This window comes from Canis lupus, chromosome 8, assembly GCF_003254725.2.
Source record: "Canis lupus dingo isolate Sandy chromosome 8, ASM325472v2, whole genome shotgun sequence".
Classification (NCBI taxonomy): domain Eukaryota; kingdom Metazoa; phylum Chordata; class Mammalia; order Carnivora; family Canidae; genus Canis; species Canis lupus.
The window spans coordinates 41,660,718-41,686,676 of NC_064250.1; the positions used below are offsets into that span (position 1 = coordinate 41,660,718).

Here is a 25,959-nt window from a genome sequence, read left to right on the forward strand (position 1 = left end):
AGCCCCTACAGTGTACTGTGGCAGGATGGGCTATAGGTACCCCTCCACCCTTGAGATGGTAATTAGGTGGCCAGAGCTCCAAGGCCAGATGTCTCTGTGTGTTTACTTCGGCATGCTGTACAAATACCATCTTTCAAGTTTTCCACAATGAGAAAAGGTCACAAACCACTGCTTAGCAGATCCCTGAATGTGCCTTCTTCCTCAGAAAGCTCTTATGGTTGAGCATCCCTAGCTGTGGTTGTGTCTGATGGGATTTCCTGTTTCCCTAGCCTGCACAGCTGTCTTCCAAAGAGAGCACTCTGGTGTGGATTGCTGTGAATGAGGATGGTGTCAGCATCCTGGACCACAATACTATGGTACAAAACAACGAGGGCTGGCTCTGACCCCTCCTTCTGAATAGTGCCTTTTTCTCTTACTCTCTGGACTGAAAGTCCCGAGCTAAGTGACCACAGTTTCCCTACCCGCCCTCCCCAAGCCTTGCTGTCCTCTAGTCTAGACACAGTTTGTAGACATTCAAGATGTAGACCTCCAAATTAGGACCACTTCCAAGTTCTCCCTTTCTGGTTAAGGCTAATTGTGCCTGGAAGAAACGGGGTGCAGCTCAGGAGGCAGGTGGGAAGTTTCCCCAGAACTAACTGGCTTCTTCTCACAGCAAGTGCACGTCACATACCCCTACTCTTCAGTAATGACCTTCGGTGGCTGCCGGGATGACTTCATGCTTGTAATTAGATCCATTCCAGACCAGGGCTCTGGGAAAGGTCACATTGAGAAGTTGCTCTTCCAGATGGCTGCTCCCAAGGTGGGTCTGAAAGCTGCTAAAACATGTTACTTGGATTTATCTAGTATGAGGAGGTGGGCTTGAAGTTAAGAACGGAAGCTGGGGGGAAAAAAAATGGAAGCTGGGTTATGACCATCCTCTAGAAGGGCCTTCCCCAGGTGAAACTTTGGCCTTGTCTACAATCAATCCTCCAAAGGGTTCAGGTAGGGTTGCAGCTCAGGAGTCACTGCTGAGCTGGTGGATGAGGGGCTGGCCAGGAGGGCATGCACTCTGGTCCACATAGTGCTTTCAGCCCTTGCAGCCCAGCATCACATAGGCTGGAGGCAGGTGTCTACTTGCTCTTCTTGCAGCAGACCCAGAGCCAGGGCAGCCAGCTTTCTCCTCAGTGTGCTCTCACCTTCTCCTGGCTTCTGCCAGTCCCAAAGTAAGACGTCTGCACATGCTCCCCCTTTTCTATGGTCTTAAAGTCCATCCAGAGACCTCTTCTACTTTAAAAGCTTTGTATCATGCTCAGTGCGGGAAATACGGACTAGCAAAAATAACAGTTACAAAGTAGACTCCAAAGCTTAAATTCTGATTTATAGTTCCTGACTCCATTCTGAGAGTAAGTAGAAACCCTTTTGTTTTAATCCTAAAATTGGAGTTTCCCCAACCTCTTCCTTTTAATACTGCTCCTGCTAAAGGAGAGGCTATACAGACACTTCTTCCAGGGACATCCACTTCCCTGACTTGGAGACCAGCAGAGCTGAGTATCACCCCTCCTGTTCTCAGGAGGGTACTGTGTGACAGTGGTGCTGCAGACCAACAGGCATCCATTTCACTGGGCCTTTGAGCCTCATAGAAATGGTTCCCTTTGGACATTTTCTCCCAGATACTTTAAGAAACTGAAGCCCAGGAAGGTTATGTACCCCGTATAGCAGCTAGTATGTGAGAAAGCCAGGATTCAAGCCAAGGCCAGTTCAGTTCCTTTGTTTCTGTTGTCTTAAGATTGCAGAGGCTACCTTCATCATGGCCAGCTACATGAACCATTGCTCAACAACTGTGAACACCCCCCCTAACCCACCTGCCGCCCACCAGCTATGGGAACTGGACGGACAGCAGTTCTTTGCTTCTGTCCCATGTGCTGCCAGAGGGCCAACGCTGCTGTGAAAACTTCTACCCCTTTCCCTGCCAACCACCTGGTACCTCTGGGGTTAGCGATCTGTATCCTGGGGTATGATACTACTGTGATGGGCCTGACAGCCCTCCCCCAACCCAGCCCTGTTTGTTCTATGAAATGTGTATTTCAGTGTCCACGAAGCCTTTACTCTCTAGGTGCCTTATGTTTCAGGGCCCAACTTTCAAAAATCCAGACCTGGTATAGAAACCACTTTTTTTCACAAGAATGCTGAGCTCTGGATGCTGCCCGATTCTAGACACAGACTGGGAATGTCCACTGTTACTGGTTACTGAGGGCATCAGTGCTGTAAGTCAAGGCTTTCTGCACTGATACTCTTGGGAAGGCTGGTATCTTTTATACTGTATATGGTCCTTACGTGGGGATTTATACTTGAAGTTTTCCCAACATCCCTGAACAAGATAGGACTAAAATTTCCAATTCATCTGAACTGTGACAAAAGCCTAGAACTCACTAAAACTGGACTTCCATTCCCAGGTGGGAAAGGTATCGGTAGGGCTGGAGAAAAAGGAAGAGACTCATGTTTTCCTTCCCCACTGCAAATGAGTAGGCATTTGCAGTCCCCCTCTGGAGCAGCAGCTCCTATCTTTGCAGGACAAGGAAAAGGCACTATTCCTGCTGAGACTGAAGCTGTTCTCCCTCACACTGGACTGTCAGCCCAACTGGGTACAAGCAAGGGCAGGGGGTAAGTCCAACCTGACTTCTCCCTGTCTCATTTTAGTGACTGGACAGGGCTCAGTGAAGGCTGTGCTTCCTACTGTAGGATGGGGTGGTCGTCACTTGTTTCCTTGCTCTTTGAAAGACCAAGCAAATGCACTGTTTTTTTGCTGCTTTGTGAGGCCACCAAAGATGAGTCAGAAACAGAATCCAGGGCCTGGATTTGTTCCTCAAGACTTCTGGCAAACTTCTGCTGGGAATTAGTCAGAGGGGAGAAGGCACATAGGAGATCTCTGTCCCACTCTAAGAATATCCAGGTGATACAACTATAACCCCCCATCCCCAACTGAGACCTTGTATTGAATGCAGAGGGGATGAACTTTGTCTCTACCCTCCTCTAACAGAAAACAAAAAGACGAAAGAGTTCATTCATACTCTGATTTTCTGGCATTGGAGAAACCGAGTTTTATTTCAAAGTTCTAAGGCAGTCTTAGCATTCAATAAAGTGCTGAAAACTGTATGGGTTTAGCAGTAGCATCCAAGAACCAAGCCTCTGACTTCAACAATGTGTGTATGTATGTGTGTTGCACACTGCAAAAACTTCAAGGCTGGAACTAGTTTATCTGAACACCTCAGCTGCTATAGGCTTCCCCTCCCTCACTCTTTAAACTGACAAGCATGATTTAAAAAAAAAAAAAAAAAAAAAGCAGCACATGAGAATGCCTCTTTTAAATGACCTTGGCTTTGCGAGGCTGGAAATTTTACAGCCATCTCCCATTTCTATTGCTGCCCAGGCCCTTGGGATCTAGCAGAGACATTTCTACCTCAAACAAGTCAAACATCACATGTACCATTAGGCTCCAAATAACTACTCCTGGGATGATGGAAAAGGCAGCAATTACAACTCTAGTTTTCTAATGTCCTGAGTGTCTCTATGGCCATGAGAATAATATCGACTTGGGAGTTAAAAAAAATTAGGATCCCACGGCCAAAACAAGCAAGAACGGAGCTGTGTTCACAATGAACTTGAGCTCAGGCTACTTCCCCCACCCTGCCTCGCTCCCTCCTGGCCCCTCAGGGGTCCTCCCACAGTTTATTAGTTTTACACAGAAGAAAACTGCCTTATAATCAAAAGCTTCTACTGTTTGTGTGTTTATTCTCCTCTAACATGTCTGGAAACCAAAGCTGAATATCTGTCTGGCCTTTGGTGTCACCCCTCTTGGCAAAATAAGGTTTTGAAACCACAGACAATGCTGAGTAACAGTAGAGTATTAATGTGCCTGACACTCATGACTGAAATGCCATGTTCATGTTGTCAATAAAAAGCAGCTGTGTGTGAACCAGGCAATTACTGTGTGTTTTGGAAAGAGATCGGTTTATTACGAGAGTTGTCATAAATTCACCCTCTACAGAACACAGGAGCTAGGTGGACAGAGGCTAGTCTTTTGTAGGACATGTCTTCCTACTCACTGGTACGTGAAGGGGTTGACTTTTATACAGGGGTCCGTGCAGTTGGAAATCATGTTTTGTAAGAGATCTGATGTCAGTTTCCCATTGTCTTGCTCCACAAATCTCTACAAAAAAGTAAACCTGAACATGCTGAGGAATTTCACAAAGTGCTCTTCGTCAACATTACTTTTGACATATCGTTTCTTAAGATCTTCCCTCAATTGATAAAGTAGGCGAAACCTTACAAAGAGATCGCTAAAATATACATAAATACTTTGCTCAACATCACACAATGAGTTAGGTTTCCAGGCACCTGCTGTATGGCTCTGAGATCCACTGCATCCATACTGGTTCCTAGGACTGTGTCTGCCTGATGGTTTAGAATACAGAAAATAAACCAGCCACTATGGCTTAGGAGTCATCTCCCATGGAAGATAATACTGGCCTCTGAAATGCTGGGACTCAAGGACTTGCTGGTGTGGCTTTCTGGTGTGCCAGGATCTCCTGGCAGCTCCTGTACACTTCAATCAAGCAGTCCAGGCGGGGCTTGGCACTCTGAATTCCAAAGGCAAGAAATGCAGTCAGGATAAGAGAGCAGAAGAGAACATAAGAGAGCACTTAATGGTGCTGCCTCTATGGGTAACCTCAATCTCACCACATCAGGGGGTCTAAATGGCTCAGGTGTGAGCTCGAAGAGGCAGAAGTTCAGGCCAAACAGCACCTTACTGGCTAAGAAAGCAAGAGGAATAACAAGGACACACTCCCTCATAAATGTCACAAGCTGTGAAACCGCCCTCAAGGACGAGAAGTGCAATTTAATATGTAAATATTGAAAGGTATTTTGTACAATGAAATGTGATACAACCAAAATTAAAAGAAAAGTCACCGAATGGGGAAAAAATATGTGGAAAACATATTTAATAAAAGTTTGTTACCCAAAATATGTAAGTTGTTATAAATGCATAATCAATATCTAGATTCTACTTGACTAATAAAGGAGATGGATAGTTTAGAACAAGAGGAAACAGGGATAGATAATTCAAAGAAACATGAAAAATCTTTGTCATTTAAAGAGCAATTCAATAACTTTAGATTCCTTTACCTACATACTAAAGGAAACAAAGAACTAAACCCACAGTTAGCCAAGACTGTAGAAAAACAAGTACAAATTCCCAAAAGTACAGTAAAGTTGTCTAATCTCTGGAGCCAAATCTCAAACTGTAAAAATCTATTACACTGTTCATAAGCTTTACTAAAATAACTTTGAACTATAATGCAAAGGAATTTTAGCTTAGCGGCCTTAAATCCTTTGTGAAAAAAGGAAGGGCAGTAAGGCAGAGTTAACTATGTACGTAAATATATACTTATAGTTGTGTTTGTGTATTTTTTGTAAGAGCGAGACAAAAACTAACCTGGAGATGATTTCAAAGCTAGCAGTAGAGTGGCTAAATAAACTCAACATGATAATAGAACTATTTAAAATAGTATAATGGCCTCTGAAGATGCATGAAAATATGTATATTAGATTTAAAAAGCAAGACATAAATTAGGTATAACTGCATGTGTAGATCAGTGACATTTATGTAAAACCCTGTATTGGCAGACTAACAAAGCAGATGAATGGTAACTTCTAGGCAGAAACTGCTATTTATTTTTTCTTTATAATCTGTATAAATTTATAATATTTCTGAAAGCCTGTATTTGCTTTAGAAAGAAACTTGAAATAACTAAAATCCAAAACTCTCAATAAAAATAGCTGTCAGGTGTCCTCAAATACGCTTAACAACAGGAGTTTACATTCCTATTGAATATAAGTAGCAGTAGATATGCAGAGAATGGAGAAAGGTACCGGGTTTTCTGGAGAAGAAGCTCTAGACAAGTGTTCTATGCTCACCTGGAAGACGGGTACTACTTGGGATATCCCATGTGGTTCCACTGGATCCTTCAATAAAATGCAGAGGTAGTAAATCACCTTCTGCTGTAAGAAAATAAACCAAATAGCAGAGATCTAAGTGAGACTCGTTTTGTTTTCTTTTTCTTCAAGGGAAGGCTAAAGACCTTTTAATAAATGGTTATCTCGGGCAGCCCCAGTGGCACAGCAGTTTGGCACCACCTGCAGCCCGGGGTGTGATCCTGGAGACCTGGGATCGAGTCCCACGTCGGGTTCCCTGCGTGGAGCCTGCTTCTCCCTCTGCCTGTGTCTCTGCCTCTGCCTCTCTCTCTGTGTGTGTCTCTATGAATAAGTAAATAAAATCTTAAAAAAAAAAAAAAAGTAAATGGTTATCTCTAACTATCAAGTAGTAGAACACCTGATTGCTTTTGAAGTGAGAATTCTTTAAATGCAAAAAACGACAAAATGTCAGCAGCAACAACCACCACCACGAGATGATTTTGAAGCTGAGCTAAAAAATAAAGTTGAAATGCTGACTTAGTATCTGTGAAATCCTGCTATATCTCTATAAAAATACAGGAATCTATTTTTCCAATACAAGTTTCATTTTCATGGTCTATAGACATGCTAGCCAAAAAGGAAACATTACAATACTGGAACAGAGTCTTCAAGTTTAATTCTGTGAACAGACATCAAGTTATTAAGACTCAGTTTAGATCCAGGCAAAGGCCACTGGGCTACGTCTTCTCGAGAAACCTGTAATACTTACTACTTAACTACTTACCATGTAAATAGCCTCATTGATAACCACATCCTTCACCTTGCTCATCTCTATGAAGGTAGTGCTTTCTTTGCCTGAGGCATAGGATGAAGTCATCTGGATGCCAAGGGAATCAATGATTAATAATGTCTCCTGATCAATCTTGACAAAATGGAGATAACCAAGCAGGCCTAAGAGGGTGATGAAGATGGCAGCAGAGAGGATCATGCTGTTCTGAAGAGAGAGCCAGACATAGGCAGTAAGATTACCAGGTGGTCCTCCGCACAGATGTCCGCTGTTTAACCAGTCTACTCTAGGCAATGCGGAAAAAAGCTTGTGTTCTACTATGAGTTGACAAGATGGGAAGAACATGCATGGAAGAGGAAATCACTTTTATTTCAACTCTGTAGTGCTATGAAAGCATAATGAAAGCATCCAGACAACAAATGGACAGGAGAACTTTAATCACCAAAACAGTATCTATCATCACACCACTCTCAGAGGTCTTTCATAACGACTCAGACCTTTTCCTCTCCTGCTCCACCAGCAGAATATACAGTGCAAAATCAGACAGTACAATAATAAAATGCTTAGCACAATGTAGCAGACGGTACTCAACAGCCACTCTTGCTAATAAAACTCGGAATGAATCATGATTGGTTCCCACTCCTGCCAATGACTGGTTTAGAAATGATTACATGATACAACTCTGGTCAATGAGTGTGAGGGTCTCCTGGAGGGGCTTCTGGAAAATGAAGTGCATCTTAAAAAGAGATCTAGGGGGATCCCTGGGTGGTGCAGCGGTTTAGTGCCTGCCTTTGGCCCAGGGCACGATCCTGGAGACCCAAGATCAAATCCCACATCGGGCTCCCGGTGCATGGAGCCTGCTTCTCCCTCTGCCTAAAAAAAAAAAAAAAAGAAAAAGAAAAAAAAATTTAAAAAGAGATCTAGGAAGAAAGAGATCCTAGATCCTCTTGAGGTTTTGATGCCTGGAACTACTACTGATGTTTTCTTTTAGTCATTTTCCATCCACTGATCCCCACTGTGCTCCTTGGCTATGAATTCCAACTTGTCCGTGCTATATTCAGAATTGAGCCCAATTCTGCAGTGAGGTCTCTTTTTTCCTACTGCAGTAGTTGCTGAATAAAATCTGTTTTTACTGGGACATCTGGGTGGCTTAGTGATTGAGCATCTGCCTTCGACTCAGGGCATGATCCTGGGGTCCTGGGATCAAGTCCCACATCAGGCTCACCACAAGGAGCCTACTTCTCCCTCCGCCTATGTCTCTGCCTCTATGTGTCTCTCATGAATAAATAAATAAGTAAAATCTTTTTTTTAAATCTGTTTTTACTGTTTTAAACTACCAACTGCCTCTGGTTTTCTTTGAAAATACTTTTCTACTTCATTCTATGTAACATACAGTAAGTGTTGGATCAGGACTCTATTTGGGCCTGTGATCTGTTTTTGTCTGGTCGACCCTGAGCTAAGAATGGTTTTTACACTTAAAAAAAAAAAAAAAAAAAGATTTTATTTATTTGAGAGAAAGAAAGAGAGCAAGAGAGAGAGAACACAAGCAGGGGAAGTGGTGCAGAGGGAGGAGAAGCAGACTCCCCAATGAGCAGGGAGCCTGACACAAGGCTTGATCCTGGGACTCCAGGATCATGACCTGAGCCAAAAGCAAATGCCCAACTGACTGAGCCACCCAGGCATCCGTTTTTACACTTTTAAAAGAGTTGTAAAAGAAAGAAAAAGAAACAGGACTGTGAGAGACCTGTAAAGCCCAAAATATTTACTATTTGGCCTTTTAAAGTTTGCTGACCTCTGTACTTGGTAATTACTTACTGATTAATGAATGGAGAATGGAAAAATCTATGTGCTAGGTCTCTGATGATCCAAAAATGTCTACTTTAAGTTAATTAAATGCCTAGTATCTAGTACAGTGTCTGGTTCATAGTCTGAACTGAATAAACATGGAAGAATAGAAAATTCGGCCCCAGCCCTTACAGGTGTATTAGAGGCAAAATTAATACAAAAATTAAAATTTTTGGAGACTACTATGGAACTATTAGTGCCTAAGTATTAAAACAGAATGAGAGAAAGCAAGAAAGAGACCTCAAAGCACACAGGATACCCCATGAAGACTTCCAAGGAAGAAGAATTTCACTGGTATATAAGAGCTGGTGGTTATTGATAGATATGCTTAGTTGAGAAAAGGAAGGGGGTAAAGCATTCCAGATTGCAATAAATCAGGTAATAACCTACACTTTTAATAGAATTGTGAATTCAAAACCAGCAGGAAAGAAGGGATGAAGTACAAAAAATGTAAGGGGATTTAATCCCTATCAGCTTTTTAATAAGGTAATCCTTGCCCAAAACTTCATTACTACCTACATTCTTTATACTTCATTTTTCTTTTTTTTTTAATTTTTATTTATTTATGATAGTCACACAGAGAGAGAGAGAGAAGGGCAGAGACATAGGCAGAAGGAGAAGCAGGCTCCATGCACCGGGAGCCCGACATGGGATTCGATCCAGGGTCTCCAGGATCGTGCCCTGGGCCAAAGGCAGGCGCTAAACCGCTGCGCCACCCAGGGATCCCTATACTTCATTTTTCTGTCTGAAATTCTAACAATTCAATATTTATTTGGGCTGAAATTAAGCCACATGTTTCTGTGAATTCCTTCATTTCTTCTCCCTCCTGAGAGTCATTACTCTGACAAATAGTTTTGAACCCAAAGATAAACTCTGATACACAGACCCCTTAAGAAATATAGTGGAGGTTTTTTTTTCTTAAGATTTTATTTATTTATTCATGAGAGACACACACAGAGAGAGAAGCAAAGACACACAGGCCGAGGGAGAAGCAGGCTCCATGCAGGGAGCCAGCCGGATGTGGGACTCCATCCGGGTCTCCAGGATTACGCCCTGGACTGAAGGCGGCGCTAAACCGCTGAGCCAGGATCCCCTGCAGTGGAGTTTGAAGGAAGATAAGGTTACTGAGTTGTGGGCCCTTCATGGAGGCAGGTGGGACATACCAGGATAAGAGGGTACAAAAAGGAGCTGGCATAAAAACAAACTTCTATTTAAAAATTTTACCTAAGTAAGCCCTCCCCAAGGAGGAGACAGTATAGTGGAAAAGAAAGGGTTTCAGAGTCAGTCCTGAGTTTGAAGCCCAAGTATGCCATTTACTAGCTTTGTGACCTTGGGTAAATTATTACTCTAAGCCTTGGCTTTCTTCTAAGGTTAAAATGAGACATTCAGGAAAGCAGCTGGCAGTTAGTGGACATATAATAATCTGTTCGCTCCTCCTCCTCACATGACAACACGGCCAGAACTCAGGCTAGTATTAAAATTCAACTACATTATAAATTAAATCTTTTTCGAGGGGGGAGAAGGACTGTCCTGGCAGTTTAACCATATTAACTGGCTTTTGAACAAACTTCTAGATACAGTTTGGCATAACTTAGGGCAGTCTTAATTCTGCACATATCTATGCCAAATTACCATACATTGATGGTAAGAGAGCCAATGAATGCATTAATGGAAACAAGACCCAAAATATAGAAAAAACCCTCGACCTGGTCAGATCACTCCTAGAATAATATATTCAGTTCAGGACACTACATCTGAAACTAAATTCATCTTGGGGCAGCCCGGGTGGCTCGGCGGTTTAGCGCCGCCTTCAGCCCAGGGCGTGATCCTGGAGACCCGGGATCGAGTCCCACGTCCATCTCCCTGCATGGAGCCTCCTTCTCCCTCTGCCTGTGTCTCTGCCTCTCTCTCTCTGTCTCTGTGTGTCTCTCATGAATAAATAAAGTCTTAAAAAAATTCATCTTGAAAAGCATTTAGGGTGACTCGTTTTATTTGAGGGCTGCCACAAAGCCACTACATGTGACCCTCAATACTGTGAAGCTGGCATGGCAGGCAGCAATTCCCTTTTAAACATGTTAAAGCTGAGGCTCAGAAAATAGGAATGAGTCCGAATGGTGAGCCCAGAAACAACGCATCACCAAAACTTCCTAATTCATTAGAAATCACTTGAGGTTGGGGAAGGGGTGGGGGTGGGGGGGGTAGACTGCCTTGAAAAACAGGTTAGAACTGATGAAGCTCATGTTGTGGAGGCAAAGACGGTTTCTCCTTAAGACTCTATAAAGGTTCTGTTGGCAGCGACTCCTCTGAAGATTCGGAGCGACGGATGAGGTCGATGCACTTAACAGTTCTCCGAACCCCTGGAACTGAATTCCTGTGAGCACGTGCTACGTAGGTCACCTGGAAGTTAGAGTCTGAGGCTATCGCGCAAGGTCTAAGTGGACGCCCACAGGAGGCACAGAGCACAGGTGTCAAAACGTCACTAAACGTCAAGAAAACAGCTGTCCCGGCAGCAGAGCCAGCCAGTTCCCGCCCTCCGACCCTACACCGACGGGAAGGCCCGACGAGAGACCCGGCCTCGACCCGGGAACGCCGCCCCCGACTCCGACTGCGGGGAGGGGCCGAGCGGCCTTTACCTCGCAGAGGGTGAAGAGTCCGTAGGCCGCGAGCCACACGGCGCAGGTGACCGCGGTGAGCGAGCGCAGCGAGAGCCGGGGGCAGCTGAGGCAGAACTCCCGGCAGGACGGGGAGTAGTAGCGGCGCTGCAGGGCCAGGCGGCCGCCGCAGATATCCGAGAAGCTCCGCTCGTCCTCCATGGTCGGCGGGCCCCTCCCGCCGGCGCCCTCTCGCGCCCCGTCGCGCCCTCTCGCCCGCCGGCGCCCTCTCAGCAGCTCCAACCCACTTCCGGAGAGCGGCGCAGGCCCCGCCCCGCCCGCCCCGCCCCCGCCTCACGCTCCGCGCAGCCGCAGTCGGCGCCCAGAGCTGCGGCGAGGCTCCGCCGGCTCGGGTTTCGCGCTTCCCGGCCCCGCAGGGCTTCTGCGGTCGGCGTGGCTACTCCGGAGACTCGCGGGAGGCCGACGCAGCTGGCCTGTTCACGCGCTCTCGCTTGGCAGACGATTTCTAGGTCCAGGCCAGGAGACAGTCCGCAGATACACACTCGTTACAGTCACTTACTCATTCATTTCATTCCCGCGCCAGGTAGTTGCTGAAGATCCAGGGCTGGCCCGCCCGTGCTGGAGATTCGTGCCTTCAAGGAGCGTCCGCTCCAGTAAGAGCAACTGCAATATGGAAGGGTGTCAAAACGATTTCAGGGAGTGCTGCTGGCAATAACATGACCGCAGGAGTGGCTTGGGGACACTTGCCACAGGGCAATCAGGAAAATCTCTGAGGACCCTGGAGCTGCGCGCGTGGGGAGCCAGACTGGTCCGGGAGAGCTCTGGAGGAGGAATATGACAGTTTGGAGGACCAGGAAAGGCAAAGTCCCCGAGGCTGGAACAAGGTTGATGTATTGGAGGAATCAAGAGACTGACACAAGGAGGAGGCATTTGGAAGTTGGGAAGGTAGGGGCGCCTGGGTGGCTCAGTGATTGAGCATCTGCTTTGGGCTCAGGCCATGATCCCGAGGTCCTGGGATCGAGTCCCACATCAGGCTCTCCCCGCAGGGAGCCTGCTTCTGCCTATGCCTATGCCTCTGCCTCTGTCTCTCATGAATAAATAAATAAAATTAAAATCAATGAAGTTGGGGAGAGAGGTGCAGACCTCAGATCCAAGAGGGTCTTATAGGGCCTGGTAAGAAGTTTGGCTTTCACTGGCTTGGGAGTTGTCTCTTCCCAACCACTGCGTGGAACATTGAGTAGACAAAGGAGTCCTGGCTGGGAAGTTAGCAAGAGAGGAAGATGCAGAAGGTGTGGATAATAAAAATCACTAAACCCATGAGTAATAGCGCCTGTGGGTTTTGTTTTGTTTTGTTTGTTTTTGTCTTTCTTTTTTTTTTTTTTTTTTTTTTTTTTTTTACTTTTGGCTCAAGAGTGGCTTGTGGCCTGTTGGAGTTATGGTGCTTCAGCCCTGAGGCAGCATCATGAATTAAAGAATTGATCCCTTTGTCTATAAAGACAAATGGCATTAACAGTCTCACCAGCTTTGAGTCTCTCTGATGAAAGTTAGGTTCCGTCTTTCCATCTTCATCCAAGATTTTGTTTCCTTTTTTCCCCTAAACTGTTGTGCCCAAGATTGCGAATCCGAGAAACCACCAAGGAGCCGACACCGATGCAAGCGCACGAGGGTTTATTAGCAAGCTCGAGCTTGGGTCCAAGTATACCCGACACAGCGGAGCAGGGACTTGACCCCGAAGTGGGTTACAGCTGGTTTTTTATAGGCTGGTCTAGGGGATTTCCAGAAGGGATGGAAGAATTCTAAGATGGGACTTTCTACCATGGGCGTGGGCTCTGTTGTCTTTCTGATATGGGATTACCTGCCGAGGACATTGAGGACATTCTGCAGTTTTTCCCCTTAAAGTTCAGCTCTTATTCACAGGGACCTAAGATGGCTGTATTTGTGCTAATGCTAAACTTTAGGTGGAATGGCCTTGATTTTTCTCGGCCTCCACATTTCCCCCTCTCAGAGGAACCTAAGGAAGGACTCAATCATGGGTCCAGGTTGCTCTCCAAGAGTGAGCCAGGGGGAATGATTAAACCAGGATTGAAACCAACCTTGTTGCTGTTTTTGTTCCCGTTTACGTCTAGCCAAACCTTTTCTGACTTTTGCCATAGATTCCCGGACTATTCCTGAGTGGTCAGTAAAGAAGTAACACTCCTCATTTGGGGCAGCACATAAACCACCCCCCTTGCTTGCAAAAGCCTCTCTACAGTTAAGATGCTCCCATCTTTTTAACTCTTAAAAAACTTTAAAAACAAGGCTGAATTGCATGCACATTTTTAAATGGCTAACAGGGAAGCAACATTAGTGGGGTAAGTGAGAACTGCGCAGTCTTAACAAAGTCCTTGCAGCTGGCCCCACGTGGGTGTAGTGGACCCAGGGAGTAATCCCGCGACCTTGAGAGCGGTGGGAGTGGTCGGGATCACGATGTAAGGTCCCTTCCAGCGAGGTTGAAGTGTCTGGTGTTGGTATCTCCGCACATACACCCAGTCACCTGGCCGGTATCGATGGGGGCCCAGGGGTGGCCCAGTCTCGTAGAGGGCCCTCAGCTTAGGCCACAGCTGCTCGTGGGTTCGTTGTAACATTTGGAGGGAGAAAAGGAGTTGGTGATCAAACTCAGCAAGCACCTCAGGTTTGTACCGCCCAGCGGGAGATTTACACCCTCTCCCCCAGATTTTCAAGGGCCAGCGAGAGCTCACCGGACACCGCCGGAACGGCGATGCTTTCCAAGGCACAGGCCCCTCTCTCGGGGCGAGCCCATTCCAGGGCGCCCTGCCCTTCACAAAGGAAAGAGAACTCTCCCCGGGGCTCCCGCTGGCTTCTCCAAGATCGGTTGCCTTACCGCACTGGACACCTCGGCGCCCATCTCTGCCCTCCAGATTCGGGGATCTGAACCGGACTCCCTTCCGGTCAGCTGAGGGCAAGGAGGCCAACGCCCGTCCCTTCCGAACAGCGCTCGCCCATCTCTCAGGACCGACTGACCCATGTTCAACTGCTGTTCACATGGAACCCTTCTCCACGTTCCAACATGCCAGAGGCTCTTCACCTTGGAGACCTGCTGCTAAATTGGGGATAATAGGTGGAGGAATACCGAACATGGCCTCGTAGGGAGTCAGTCCCATCTTATATGGGGAGTTCCTCACCCTATATGGGGCGAAGGGGAGGAGAGTCACCCAGTCCCCGCCGGTCTCCAGGGCTAATTTAGTTAAGGTCTCCTTTAATGTTCTGTTCATCGTCTCTACCTGTCCTGAGCTCTGGGGCCTATGTGCACAATGTAATTTCCAATCTGCCCAAAGTACAAGTGCCACTCCCCGTGTTACCTTAGAAACGAATCCTGGGCCATTGTCTGATCCAATCTTAACAAGAAAACCATACTTCGGTGAGATGTCTTCCAGCAGTTTCTTGGTCACGGTCTGTGCTGTCCTCTGCTCTGCAGATCTGGGCTTTTTTAGTTGAGGCCCGGTATCCTAGAGCCGCTATGGTTTGTAGCAAGTCCCTGGTGCTTTGCAGGCATGTGTCCTGTTCCTCCGCCTCCAACAGGATATCAAACGAGGGTGCTCGGAACAGAACTCACCCAAGTAATCGTTAGAGTGCGGTTTCTGAACCGGCAGCAAGGGAGTGTTCCATGCCGATTGGCAAGGCCTCAATATGCCCGAGTCCAGTAGTCACCGTATGTGGGGTGTGATTCCCCTAAAAGCAATGAGAGGCATGGGGTATCGGCGGACCCTGACAGGGTCTGCCCCCAGCTTTAGTTCAATGTATATGGCGGTCGGTGCCAGGCCAGCCCAATTCCCCCAGTTTCTGCCCACGCTTGGGGAAATTCCCGCAGCCAATGGTCAATGTCAGTCATTGGGGCTGAGGGCATTTGGTGGAGACAATATCCCTCTTCTAAACTCAGGAGAAGCACCTGAATAGGGTGCCCCTCCTTGTTTAGGATTTTTGTCTCTTTGGGGTGGAAACAAATTTGTGCCTCCATCTTGGTGAGCAAATCCCGACCTGACCATGAAGGAATGGGATACCCAGCCCATGCTGAGATTCCCAGTTCTTCGGGTAGTCCATGAGTACCGTTTGGTGCCCGTGGCCCCTTGCACCCATGAAGTCTTGTTTGCCAATTTCCCTTGGGGTTGTAATAAAACAAAATGTGCCCCAGTGTCCACTAGGAATTCAATAGGTTGCCCCTCCACTCTGAGGGTTACCCTGGGCTCGGGGAGGGGTGCTGAACCCCAGCTACCCTAGTCGTCCAGGTCCTCCATCTCCAAGATCTTGGCAGGGGCCTTAGGTCTTTTGTTAAGACAGTCTTTCACCCAGTGGCCCTCTTCTTTGTAGTAAGCACATTGGTTTTTGTTTAGCTTAGGGCGCTCCTTCCAGGGACCAGGGCCATCCTCCTTACCTGTGCCTGAAGCCAGCTTCTTGAGGTGTCTCTGTCTTTCCTGTGGGTTGTCCATGGTTGTGGCCAGCAGGATCCTGGCTAGGTTTCAGATCTGCCGGTCACTTAGTTTGGTTTGTTGTTCTTCTGGACTTTATTATTATAGACTCTTTCTGCTACTATAAGTCCTGCAAGCTCTTCTCTCCTAGTATTCTCTCTAAGAAGGCTGCAGGACTCTCGTCCTTACCCTGTCTTACATAACCATACCTCGGCCAGATTGGTCGGCTTGCGCTTGGCAGCCTGGAGACCTGCCCCTAGAGTCTGGCGGTGGACCCAGAGTCTCTCCTTACCTTCAGCCGAGTTGTGTGCTTTGGGGAGTAAAAATGGTTTTAGCCAAGGAGGGGAATTCTTGCTCATGTCCTGCCAGACCAGGATGTAGGGCACCTGGTCAGGGTGGCCGTCCAGTTTGTCCCTGAAGATCATGGCCTTAACCTGTGAGATAATAGGTTCCTTCTCGGGGCCATCCCACGCCAAAGGTTGGCCATTCTGATATGCAATAAATTTGGAATCTCTCTCTCTGTATGTCTATGCTCAGAATACTAGCTCTTTCCCTAACATTCTAGAAATGGGAGAGCAGAAGAGACAAGGGTGTCGTTTGCGTCTGCCCCATTATGTCCCCCGTCCACACCAAGGCACAGACAGTTATGACAGTTAACAAATAACAGTCAAGTGCACAGTTAACAAGAACACGGTAACACAGACCAGCGCGCAAACAGGTAACAAGAACACAGTAACAGACAAACGTTCCAGTGCGGCCGCAGAGACAAGACAGAAAGTAATCCGAAGGGCTGGCAGCCGGCCCTCCTTACAGGTGAGGACCCCGTCCTCCAGGCAGGGGCAAGGGACGTCTCCTCAAGACCCCGGGTCGACAGCCCGCCAGCGCGTCCGCCTAAGCCAATGCCGACCTAATACAGATTGGAATTCTTACAGGTTAGAGCTCTCAGAGAATATGCGCACAAAAGGTGGAAAAAGTTGAGTGCACTCACCACGCGTGAAACCCTCCGGATAGGGTCCTGGGGGTCTCTCGGATCCCGGATGAGCCCCCAAATGTTGTGCCCAAGATTACGAATCCGAGAAACCACCAAGGAGCCGATACGGATGCAAGCGCACGAGGGTTTATTAGCAAGCTCGAGCTTGGGTCCAAGTACCCTAACTCAGCTGAGTTGGGTACTTGGACCCAAGCTCGAGCTTGCTAATAAACCCTCGTGCGCTTGCATCCGTATCGGCTCCTTGGTGGTTTCTCGAATTCGTAATCTTGGGCACAACACAAATGATATTCTTCAAGTGTTGCTTTGTTTCTGCAGTTTTATTTCTATACCCTGAATCTTACCAAGCAATACTGTAAATATCACGTGATGTCTCTTATTGTGGAAAATTTGAAAAATATACAAAAGAAGAACATTTTACGCCACTTATATTTCCAGCACTCAGAGAAACACTGTCGATGGTTCGGAGGAAGCCTTCAGTCCTGGAGTTCTTAACCTGAACTCCATGGATAAAATCAGAAGCTCATCTTTAGTTTCATTAACTTCTAATTAAAATTTAACTTTTTTTTTTTTTTATGATAGGCACACAGTGAGAGAGAGAGAGAGGCAGAGACACAGGCAGATGGAGAAGCAGGCTCCATGCACCGGGAGCCTGACGTGGGACTCGATCCTGGGTCTCCAGGATCGCGCCCTGGGCCAAAGGCAGGCGCTAAACCGCTGCGCCACCCAGGGATCCCAAAATTTAACTTTTTTGGAGGGGTGCTATGAATGCAGGCAACAAACCAATTAGTATCAGCAATATTTGTGATCTTTGTCACTCTGATAGAAACCTTGAATATTTTCATTTCACAACAGTTGTCATCTCAAAATGTCATTTCCACTCATCACTACTTCAAAATTGCAGTAATTACTAGACCTTCTTCTATATTTTATTATTTAATCTGTCAATAGAGACACAAACACATATTAAAAATATTTTGGTAACTGTATTTTAATTCAGTCGATTTTTAAATCCTATGTATTGTATTCATTCTAAAACATTATTGTGGTGGGACGCCTGGGTGGCTCACTGGTTGAGCGTCTGTCTGCTTGAGGGCCTGATCCCAGGATCAAGGATCAAGTCCTGCATCAGGATCCTTGTACAGAGCCTGCTTCTCCCTCTGCCTGTGTCTCTGCCTCTCTCTCTCTCTGTGTCTCTCATGAATGAATGAATAAATAAATAAATAATAAATACATAAAATCTTTTTAAAAAAATTATTGTGGTAAAGGGCCCATTAAGTTTACCAGACTTGCTAGACTTACAAAGGGTATATGGCACAAAAAAGGTTAAGAACCTGTGCAGGTTCATAAGATTCACATCTATAGGTGATAGGGAAAAAAAGCACCTAATGTACTTAATTTTTTTTAATATTAAATGATTAGGGATAGTATGGTAATGTAATTCCAAAATCCTTATAACTCCATTGCTTTGTCAGATACAGTGTCATCCTAGCTCTGTTCGGTGTTTGACACCTCAGTAGAAATTGGAACTTGTGTGTTTGCCATTTATCTAGATGCCAGCTGGGACATGAAGTGATAAGTTCCCATGACATGATGAATAAAAAGAGCAAGGAGGGAGGGGTGCCGGGCTGGCTCAGTTGGAAGAGCCATGTGCCTCTTGATCTCAGGGTTGTGAGTTTAACCCCCATATTAAGTGTAGAGATTATAAGTAAATAAGCTTCAAAATGAGAACAGCAAGAGTGGTTGTTTTAGCTCTAAATGTTGGAGTTCAAAGTATTGATAAGCCTCAGAAGTCCAGTGGAGGGGATCCCTGGGTGGCTCAGCAGTTTAGCGCCTGCCTTTGGCCCAGGGAGTGATCTTGGAGTCCCAGGATCAAGTCCCACGTCGTCGTTGGGCTTCCTGCATGGAGCCTGCTTCTCCCTCTGCCTGTGTCTCTGCCCCTCTCTCTCTCTTTCTCTCTCATGAATAAATAAAATCTTAAAAAAAAAAAAGTTCAGTGGAATCTATCAGCAAGTAAGGGAAGCTGATGAAAAGAACTTAAGAGTTAGCAAGTTTCTCCAAATAAGTTTACTATGTTTTTTGTGGGGTCACAACTAATACCTTGATGAATTCCGTTGTGGAGAAGCAGAGAAAGGAAGCTTGAGAAACGTATAGTCAAGATAGGCTGTTATTTTTTTAATAAAGATCTTATTTATTTATTCATGAGACCCACAGAGAGAGAGAGAGAGAGAGGCAGAAACACAGGCAGAGGGAGAAGCAGGCTCCATGGAGGGAGCCCGATATGGGACTCGATCCCGGGACTCCAGGATCACACCCTGGGCTGAAGGTGGCGCTAAACCGCTGAGCCACCCGGGCTGCCCAAGATAGGCTGTTATTTTAAAAACAAAACAAAAACACAATTTCGGAGGGTGAACACAAATGTTTATTACCACTCTGTTCCACTTGGATGCTTGTGGTCAGATGACTTAGAATTTCTGCCAAGTGGTAATTTGGAGACTCGGGCTTCTTCTAGCTAGTGGCTTCGTGATCCCTTGGGACCTTCTCATGCGTTTCGCCATTGGATCTTCTGTATGGCCAACAGAGGAGGCGCAAGAATGGAGTATCATGCATGGGAGGGTTTTATGGTCTTCCACCTACATTCCACTGGCCAGAATTTATTAACTTGTCTATAACTAACTTCAAAGGATGCTGGGAAGCATGGTTTATCAGTATGCCCAGAGGGGAGAGAGAAACAATTTGATAAGAACAACTAGCCAGTCTTTGCTACACTTTCCAAAGAGTACTGCTACAAGAAACAAAATATACTTGAGTGACTTGACCATTGTGGTGGCCGTTCACAGAACTAACCTGACTTAATAAGATGGGTAGTTATTTCTATTAGTGAAGTTCTTCTTGGAATCTGAGTATCTATGAACATGAATTTTAAGAAATAAATCTGATCAGAGCACCTGGGGGCTCAGTTAAGTGGCCAACTCTTGATTTCAATTCAGGTCATGATTGTGGGGTTCTGGGATCAAGACCCACATTGGATTCCACGCTCAATAGAGTCTGCTTGAGATTCTCTCTCCCTTTCCCTCTGCTTCTGCCTGTCATGCTCATGCTCTCTTTCTCTCTAAAATAAATAAATAAGGGCAGCCCGGGTGGTTCAGTGGTTTAGCGGCACCTCCCACCCAGGGCGTAATCCTGGAGACCCGGGATCGAGTCCCACAAACGACTCCCTGCATGGAGCCTACTTCTCCCTCTGCCTGTGTCTCTGCCTCTCTCTCTCTCTCTCTCTCTCTCTCTCGAATTAATAAATAAAATTTATTTCTTTCCTTTGCATTAAAAAATATTTCATCCTTCTATTTGGGGTATATCATCCTCCTGGTATGTGGAAGTGTTCGCCAACCTGGAAGCTCTCCAGAATTCATGCTAGGGGAATTTTCATGGAGGTTTCACCATGTAGGCACGATGGATTATTAACCCCCTTTCTAATCCCTTTCTCCCCTCTAGAGAATAGGGGATGCGGCTGAAAATCCCAAGCTCCTAATCATGGCTTGGTCTTTCTGGTAAGGAGCCCCCACCCAGGAGACCACCAAGAGTCACCTCATTAGAGCAAAAGATCTTGCTGTCATCCAGAAAATTCCAAGGGATTTAGGAACTCTGTGTCAAGAACCAAAAACTAAACATTAAAACAAAAGATGCTCCTAGTGCTCTTATCACTTAGGATATTACAAGGGTTTGAGGAGCTCTGTGCCAGGAACTGGGAGCAAAGACCAATATACCTATTTTCTATGATCTCACTACTTACCACAGTCTACTGAAATCAGTGATTTACCAGTTCAGGTGAAGTGTAGAAACCTTACTTCTGCTTTCCCTTCCCTGTTTATAATTACCTAATATTTCCTCAGACTCATCGAGAACCCCATCAGACAGTGGCCTAATTTTCATTTCAACCACCAACATAATTTAGAAAACTCAAAAGAGAAAGAAAACCTATTGTATTTACTCATATTTTTGCTCTTTTCATTGTTTTTTTTTTCTTCCTTTTTAATATTCCAAGATTCCTTCTTTTGTCATTTGCTTTCTGCTCAGAGAACTTGCTTCCTTTATCCATTCTTTTCAAGGTAGGTCTGCTGGTGACAAATTCTCTTAGTTTTCTCTCATCTGAGGTTGTCTTGATTTCCCCCTTCATTTGTGGAAGACATCTTGCCTGGATATAGAATTATTGGTTGACAGGTTTTTTTCAGCACTTGGAAAATATTGTTCCACTTTCTTCTGGTCTCCATGGTTTCAGATGGTAAATCTCTGTCATTTGAATTATTTTTCTCCTATACGTAAGGTGTTTCTCCATTCTGCTTTCAAGATTTTTCTTTGTCTTTATCTTTCAGAAATTTGACTATGATATATAATGGCATGCATTTCTTTGGGTTTATCCTATTTGGATTTGCTCAGCTTTCTGAATCTGTAAGTTTTATGTCTTGCCAAATTTGGGAAATTTTCAGCCATTATTTTTTCATGTATCTTATTCAGCTTCACCCTCTCTCTTCTCTCCTTGTAAGACTCAGATGATATGATTGTTATATTTTTTGTTATAGTCTGAGTCCCTAACACTCAGTTCTTTTTTTTTTTTTTTTTTTCCTTTCAGTCTGTTTTCTCACTGTTGGTCAGAATGGGTAATTTCTGTTATTCTGTCTTATAGTTCACTGATAATTTCTTGTGTTTTCACCATTCTGTTGTTAAGCCCATACCCTGAGGTTTTTTTATTTTAGTTATATATTTCAGTTCTAGAATTTCCATTTTGGTTCTTCTTGATATTTTTTTATTCCTTACTGAGACTTTCAACTTAATCATTTGTTTGTAGTGTGTTTGTATCTGTTTGTAGAAACATTTTTATGATGGCTGCTTTAAAATCCTTATTAGAAAATTCTAACATCAGGATGCCTGGGTGGCTCAGTGGCTCAGGGTCCTGGGATCAAGTCCCGCATTGGGCTCTCCACAGGGAGCCTGCTTATCCCTCTGCCTATGTCTCTGTCTCTCTCTCTGTGTCTCTCATGAATAAATAAATAAATAAAATATTAAAAAAAAAAGAAAATTCTAACATCTATGTCATCTCACTATTGGCATCTGTTGATTGTTTATTGTCATTAAAGTTGAGGTTTTTCTGGTTCGTAATATGATGAGTGATTTTTTTTCTTTTTTTTTTAAGATTTTATTTATTTATTCATGAGAGACACAGAAAGAGAGGCAGAGACACAGGCAGAGAGAGAAGAAGCAGGCTCCATGCAAGGAGCCTGATGTGGGACTTGATCCCAGGAATCCGGGATTGGGCCCTGAGCCAAAGGGAGATGCTCAACTGCTGAGCCACCCAGGTGTCCCATGATGAGTGATTTTCAACTGAAACCTGGGCATTTTGAATATTGTGGGATTTTGGATTTTATTTAATCTTCTCTTATAACAGGCCTCCACTGACACTTTTCCAGTGGAGGAAGAGGGACACTAACACATTACTGCTAGGCAGAGGTGGAAGTCCAAGTTCTCCACTTGGCCTTCACTGACTCCTAATGGGGAGGTATTCCTTGTAATATTTAGATAAGAGTGGATAATTTCTGGATAAGAAGTCCAAGCTCCTCTTCATGTACTCCATTCACACCATGGGATGACACTGAGGGCAGCTGTTACCACTCAAAAGGGATAAAGTCCCCACTTCTTACTCAGCCTTCTCTGATACCATCCCAGTGGCTGGGTGGAGCTCCCCTTTATAGCTTGGCAAGATGTAAGTCTAGGTTCCTCAACTGGCAGGAGTGGGAGGGAGCACTTTTTTTTGGGGGGGGGGTAGTGTTTGGCTGGAGTAGACTAGTTAATCTCTAAAAGTTTCTTGTCTCACTAGTTTGTTCCTTACTTAGTTCTTTGGCTAGAGAAGGCAGGTTTCCATAAAGCATTTCCTGGTTGCCATTTTCTCCAGCACCCAGTATGTGATATATGAGGCAAAAAGAAAACCCAAGGAACACACTGCTGTGTCATAGAGAGATCTCTAGTCAGTCTGCCTCCTTCTTTCCACCTTTCATAGTCTTCTTTTGTTTGTTTCTTATAAAATGTTCATGGATTAGCTGTTCTCAGTTGGAAGGGTTGGGAAAGATATGTCTAACCTGTCTTCTAGAAGTGGAATTTTCCTTATCTGTCCATTTAAAACAATTTTTTATTGAGGTGTTATCATCTGTGCAGTAAAATGCACTCTATGCCATATTTTTTCATACTCTTAATGGTGTCTTTGGTGAGGAGAGGTTTTAATTTTAATGAAGTCTAATTTTCAATCTTTTATGGGTAATGCTGTTTTAGATCCTGTTCAAGACAGTTTGCCTAAAAAAAAAAAAAAAAAAGACAGTTTGCCTGCCTTGAGTTATGAAAATATTCTATTCCTTTGTTTCCTAAAAGATTTATTGTTTTACCTTTCACACTTAGGCTTCTGATCCATTTTGAATTAATTTTTGTTTGATAGGAGGTAAGGGTCAAGGTTCTTTTTTCTTCCCCAATAGATTTGTCGAAAAGACCATCTTTCCCCACTGATGGCAATGGTACCTTTGTTGTAAATCAAGTGACTGCATTTGTGTCAATCTGTTTCCAAATTCTATCATGGTCTGTTTTTCTATTTTGTCTTTCTTTGTGTCAACATCAACCTGTCTCAATTACTATAGCTTTATAGTAGATTCTGATTTCTCATAATGTTGTCTTTTAATTTCGATCTTTTCCTTCAATATTGTGTTGGCTGGTCTAGGTTCTTTGTATTTTCACCAAAAATTCTCCTTGGGTTGCATTGAATCTATCAATCAATTTAGGGAGAATTGACATCTTAACTATGTTGAGTCTTCCAGCGCATAGACCTGGTATGTTTCTCCATTTATTTAGTTCTTCTCTAATTTTTCTCAGCAATTATTGTGGTTGTCTTATACATCTTCCATTACACTTATTTGTACACTTATGTGTTTAATATTTTTTTTTTTTTTTTTTTTTTTTTTTTTTTTTTTTTTGTGTTTAATATTTTTGATACTCTTGTAAGTAACATGTATTTTTAAAATTTTATTATCTGTCCATTTTCAATATGTTCTTTATTTTCCCAAAATCAAACTGAAATTATATAAAAGAAAATACATCCATAATCCTGCCACTTAAACAAATAAATCTTCACTTCCCAAGCATTTAAGTCCTCTTGTTTTAATGTTTTTATTGAAGATGATGTAATAAAGAAAACTTTTGAATGAGAGAAAAATATTACAGACAATCCTAAAAACCTTTCAGTGTTACATGTCACTCTCTCATCCCATCTTTTGGTTATTACACTTTTAAAAATTATTGCAGTCATAGTGTATGCACCATTTTGTAAAATTAAAATCAAAACTAAAAAAAATTTTTTTAAAAATCTAAACTAAGGGGATCCCTGGGTGGCTCAGCGGTTTCACGCCTGCCTTTGGCCCAGGGCGCGATCCTGGAGTCCCGGAATCGATACCCGCGTCGGGCTCCCGGCATGGAGCCTGCTTATCCCTCTGCCTGTGTCTCTGCCTCTCTCTCTCTCTGTGTGTGTCTATCATAAATAAATAAAAATAAATCTTAAAAAAAATTTAAAAAATAAAAATAAAATCTAAACTAAGATATATTAAGCATGTTAAGGTTGGAGCCCTTGGGTAGCTTTGTTAGTGAAGCATGAGTCTTAGCTCAGGTCTTAATCTCAGGGTTGTGAGTTTAAGACCCATGTTAAAAAAAAAATTTTTTTTTTTTAAGTTTGAGCAAAAATCTATTTGAATAGGGCAATGCCAAACCAGAAGTAGTTAAGAACTCTCCCCCTGATGGGAGGGTAGGGGAAAGACTTTTTTTTTTTTTTTTTAATTTTTTATTTATTTATGATAGGCACACAGTGAGAGAGAGAGAGGCAGAGACACAGGCAGAGGGAGAAGCAGGCTCCATGCACCGGGAGCCTGACGTGGGATTTGATCCTGGGTCTCCAGGATCGCTCCCTGGGCCAAAGGCAGGCGCTAAACCGCTGCGCCACCCAGAGATCCCGGGAAAGACTTTTATAGAGAAGAGGTGGAAGCAAAACAAGGAAATTATGTGATTGCCTACAATTTAAGATTGCCTGATTTGGGAAAGCTTTGTTGACTATGATTGGCTGTGCTTAGATTTAGATTTCTTAATCTTGTGACATTTACAGGCTTAGGTTTTGGTTTGCTTATGTGGGCAGCTAAACTATTAGAAATACTCTAATGGCCTCCTTGTTTAAGTAATTCAACAGTAATTAAAAATTAATGTTTGGCAAACATTTTCCATATTTCGTTTTTTTAAGGATTTTTATTATTAATTATTTATTTGAGAGAGAGAGCGAGTAGGAGGAGGACAGAGGGAGAGGGACAAGCAAACTCCACGCTGAATGGAGAACCCAACAAGGGTTCTATGACCCTGAGATCATGACCTGAGCAGAAACCTAGAGTCAAAAAAAAAAAAAAAAAGAAAAAAAAAGAAACCTAGAGTCTAGTGCTTTAAGTGACTAGGACACCCAGGGTGCGCCAAACATTTTCCATATTTCTACAGATTTTTAAAATAAATACCATTTAAAATAGTTACATAGTATTCCATCATGTTAACCTACTATTACTTATTTAGTATTATGCTGTTGTTTTCCTTTCTGGTGAAAATGGCTAGTAATTATTTCAAATAAGGAAGAATTATTTCAGTGGAAAAAATAGACAAGTAGGAAAGAAAGGAAAATAGACACATAGAAATAGAAAGAAACCTATTAAAACAGTCACAGCAGAAAGTAGAATTTGTTTTATTTTTCATAGAGTCATATCCCCATCTTGTAGCATTCTAGGATGTAAAGCTTAATATTTTCTCTTTTTTTAAAAGATTTTATTTATTTACTCATGAGAGACACAGAGAGAGAGAGAGAGGCAGAGACATAGGCAGAGGGAGAAGCAGGCTCCCTGCAAGGAGCTGGATGTGGGACTCGATCATGGATCCTAGAATCATGCCCTGGGCCAAAGGCAGATGCTCAACCACTGAGCCACCCAGGTGTCCCAAAGCTTAATACTTTCAATTTAAGTCAAGGAACACACCTGGCTTTTATATAGAAGGTTTCTCTCCCCTTGTAATATCAAGATACCTTATGCCATTGTACACTAAAAGTTTTTTAAGTGGAATAAACCAAACTTGTTTAAAATAAATTAAAACAGTGATCTAGCTTATTGGACATAGGTTTGACAAACAGGTTCAATTAGATCATTACACTCAGCTCAATTTAATGTGGCCAATAGCCACAACTTAAGTGATTTTGATTAAGCCACA

General features: G+C 44.0%; 2 protein-coding genes across 8 annotated transcripts in view; one reads left to right on the top strand and one right to left on the bottom strand.

Annotated features, from left to right (window-relative positions):
• The window catches only part of PLEKHH1 (pleckstrin homology, MyTH4 and FERM domain containing H1), a 51,610-nt gene extending 45,271 nt beyond the window's left edge, over positions 1 to 6,339 (top strand). For 4 of the 5 annotated variants that reach the window (XM_049113282.1, XM_049113281.1, XM_035720239.2 and 1 more), the window contains 3 exons: positions 270 to 356; positions 653 to 799; positions 1,766 to 3,952. In XM_049113282.1, coding sequence (XP_048969239.1) covers positions 270 to 356; positions 653 to 799; positions 1,766 to 1,927 — 396 coding nt within the window. In that variant the 3' untranslated portion in view covers positions 1,928 to 3,952. Of the gene's footprint in view, positions 1 to 269; positions 357 to 652; positions 800 to 1,765; positions 3,953 to 6,105 lie in introns of those variants that run through there. The other variant, XM_049113283.1, reaches the window with a different exon arrangement.
• PIGH (phosphatidylinositol glycan anchor biosynthesis class H) lies at positions 3,969 to 11,499 on the bottom strand. Of its 3 annotated transcripts, none has more exons than XM_025443757.3 (4): positions 11,218 to 11,499; positions 6,737 to 6,946; positions 5,956 to 6,003; positions 3,969 to 4,616 (listed from the first exon to the last, which is right to left on the bottom strand). In XM_025443757.3, exons 1-4 carry the CDS (start codon positions 11,395 to 11,397, stop codon positions 4,524 to 4,526), a joined length of 531 nt encoding a protein of 176 aa, XP_025299542.1. In that variant the 5' UTR covers positions 11,398 to 11,499; the 3' UTR covers positions 3,969 to 4,523. The 3 variants fall into 3 exon arrangements, with proteins under 3 accessions (XP_025299542.1, XP_025299541.1, XP_025299539.1); XM_025443756.3 differs by having other exon boundaries at positions 5,956 to 6,036; positions 11,218 to 11,498; XM_025443754.3 differs by having other exon boundaries at positions 5,956 to 6,039; positions 11,218 to 11,496.
• Positions 11,500 to 25,959: the final 14,460 nt, after the last annotated feature.

Bases quoted from the DNA above. Each gene is read 5' to 3' on its own strand.
- PIGH (XM_025443754.3), bottom strand. From the start codon at position 11,397: ATGGAGGACGAGCGGAGCTTCTCGGATATCTGCGGCGGCCGCCTGGCC. The intron at 6,947-11,217 runs GTAAAGGCCGCT...CTCTCTCTTCAG, and splicing joins GACTCTTCACCCTCTGCGAG to AACAGCATGATCCTCTCTGC. The intron at 6,040-6,736 runs GTAAGTAGTTAA...ATTTTCTTACAG, and splicing joins TCAATGAGGCTATTTACATG to CAGAAGGTGATTTACTACCT.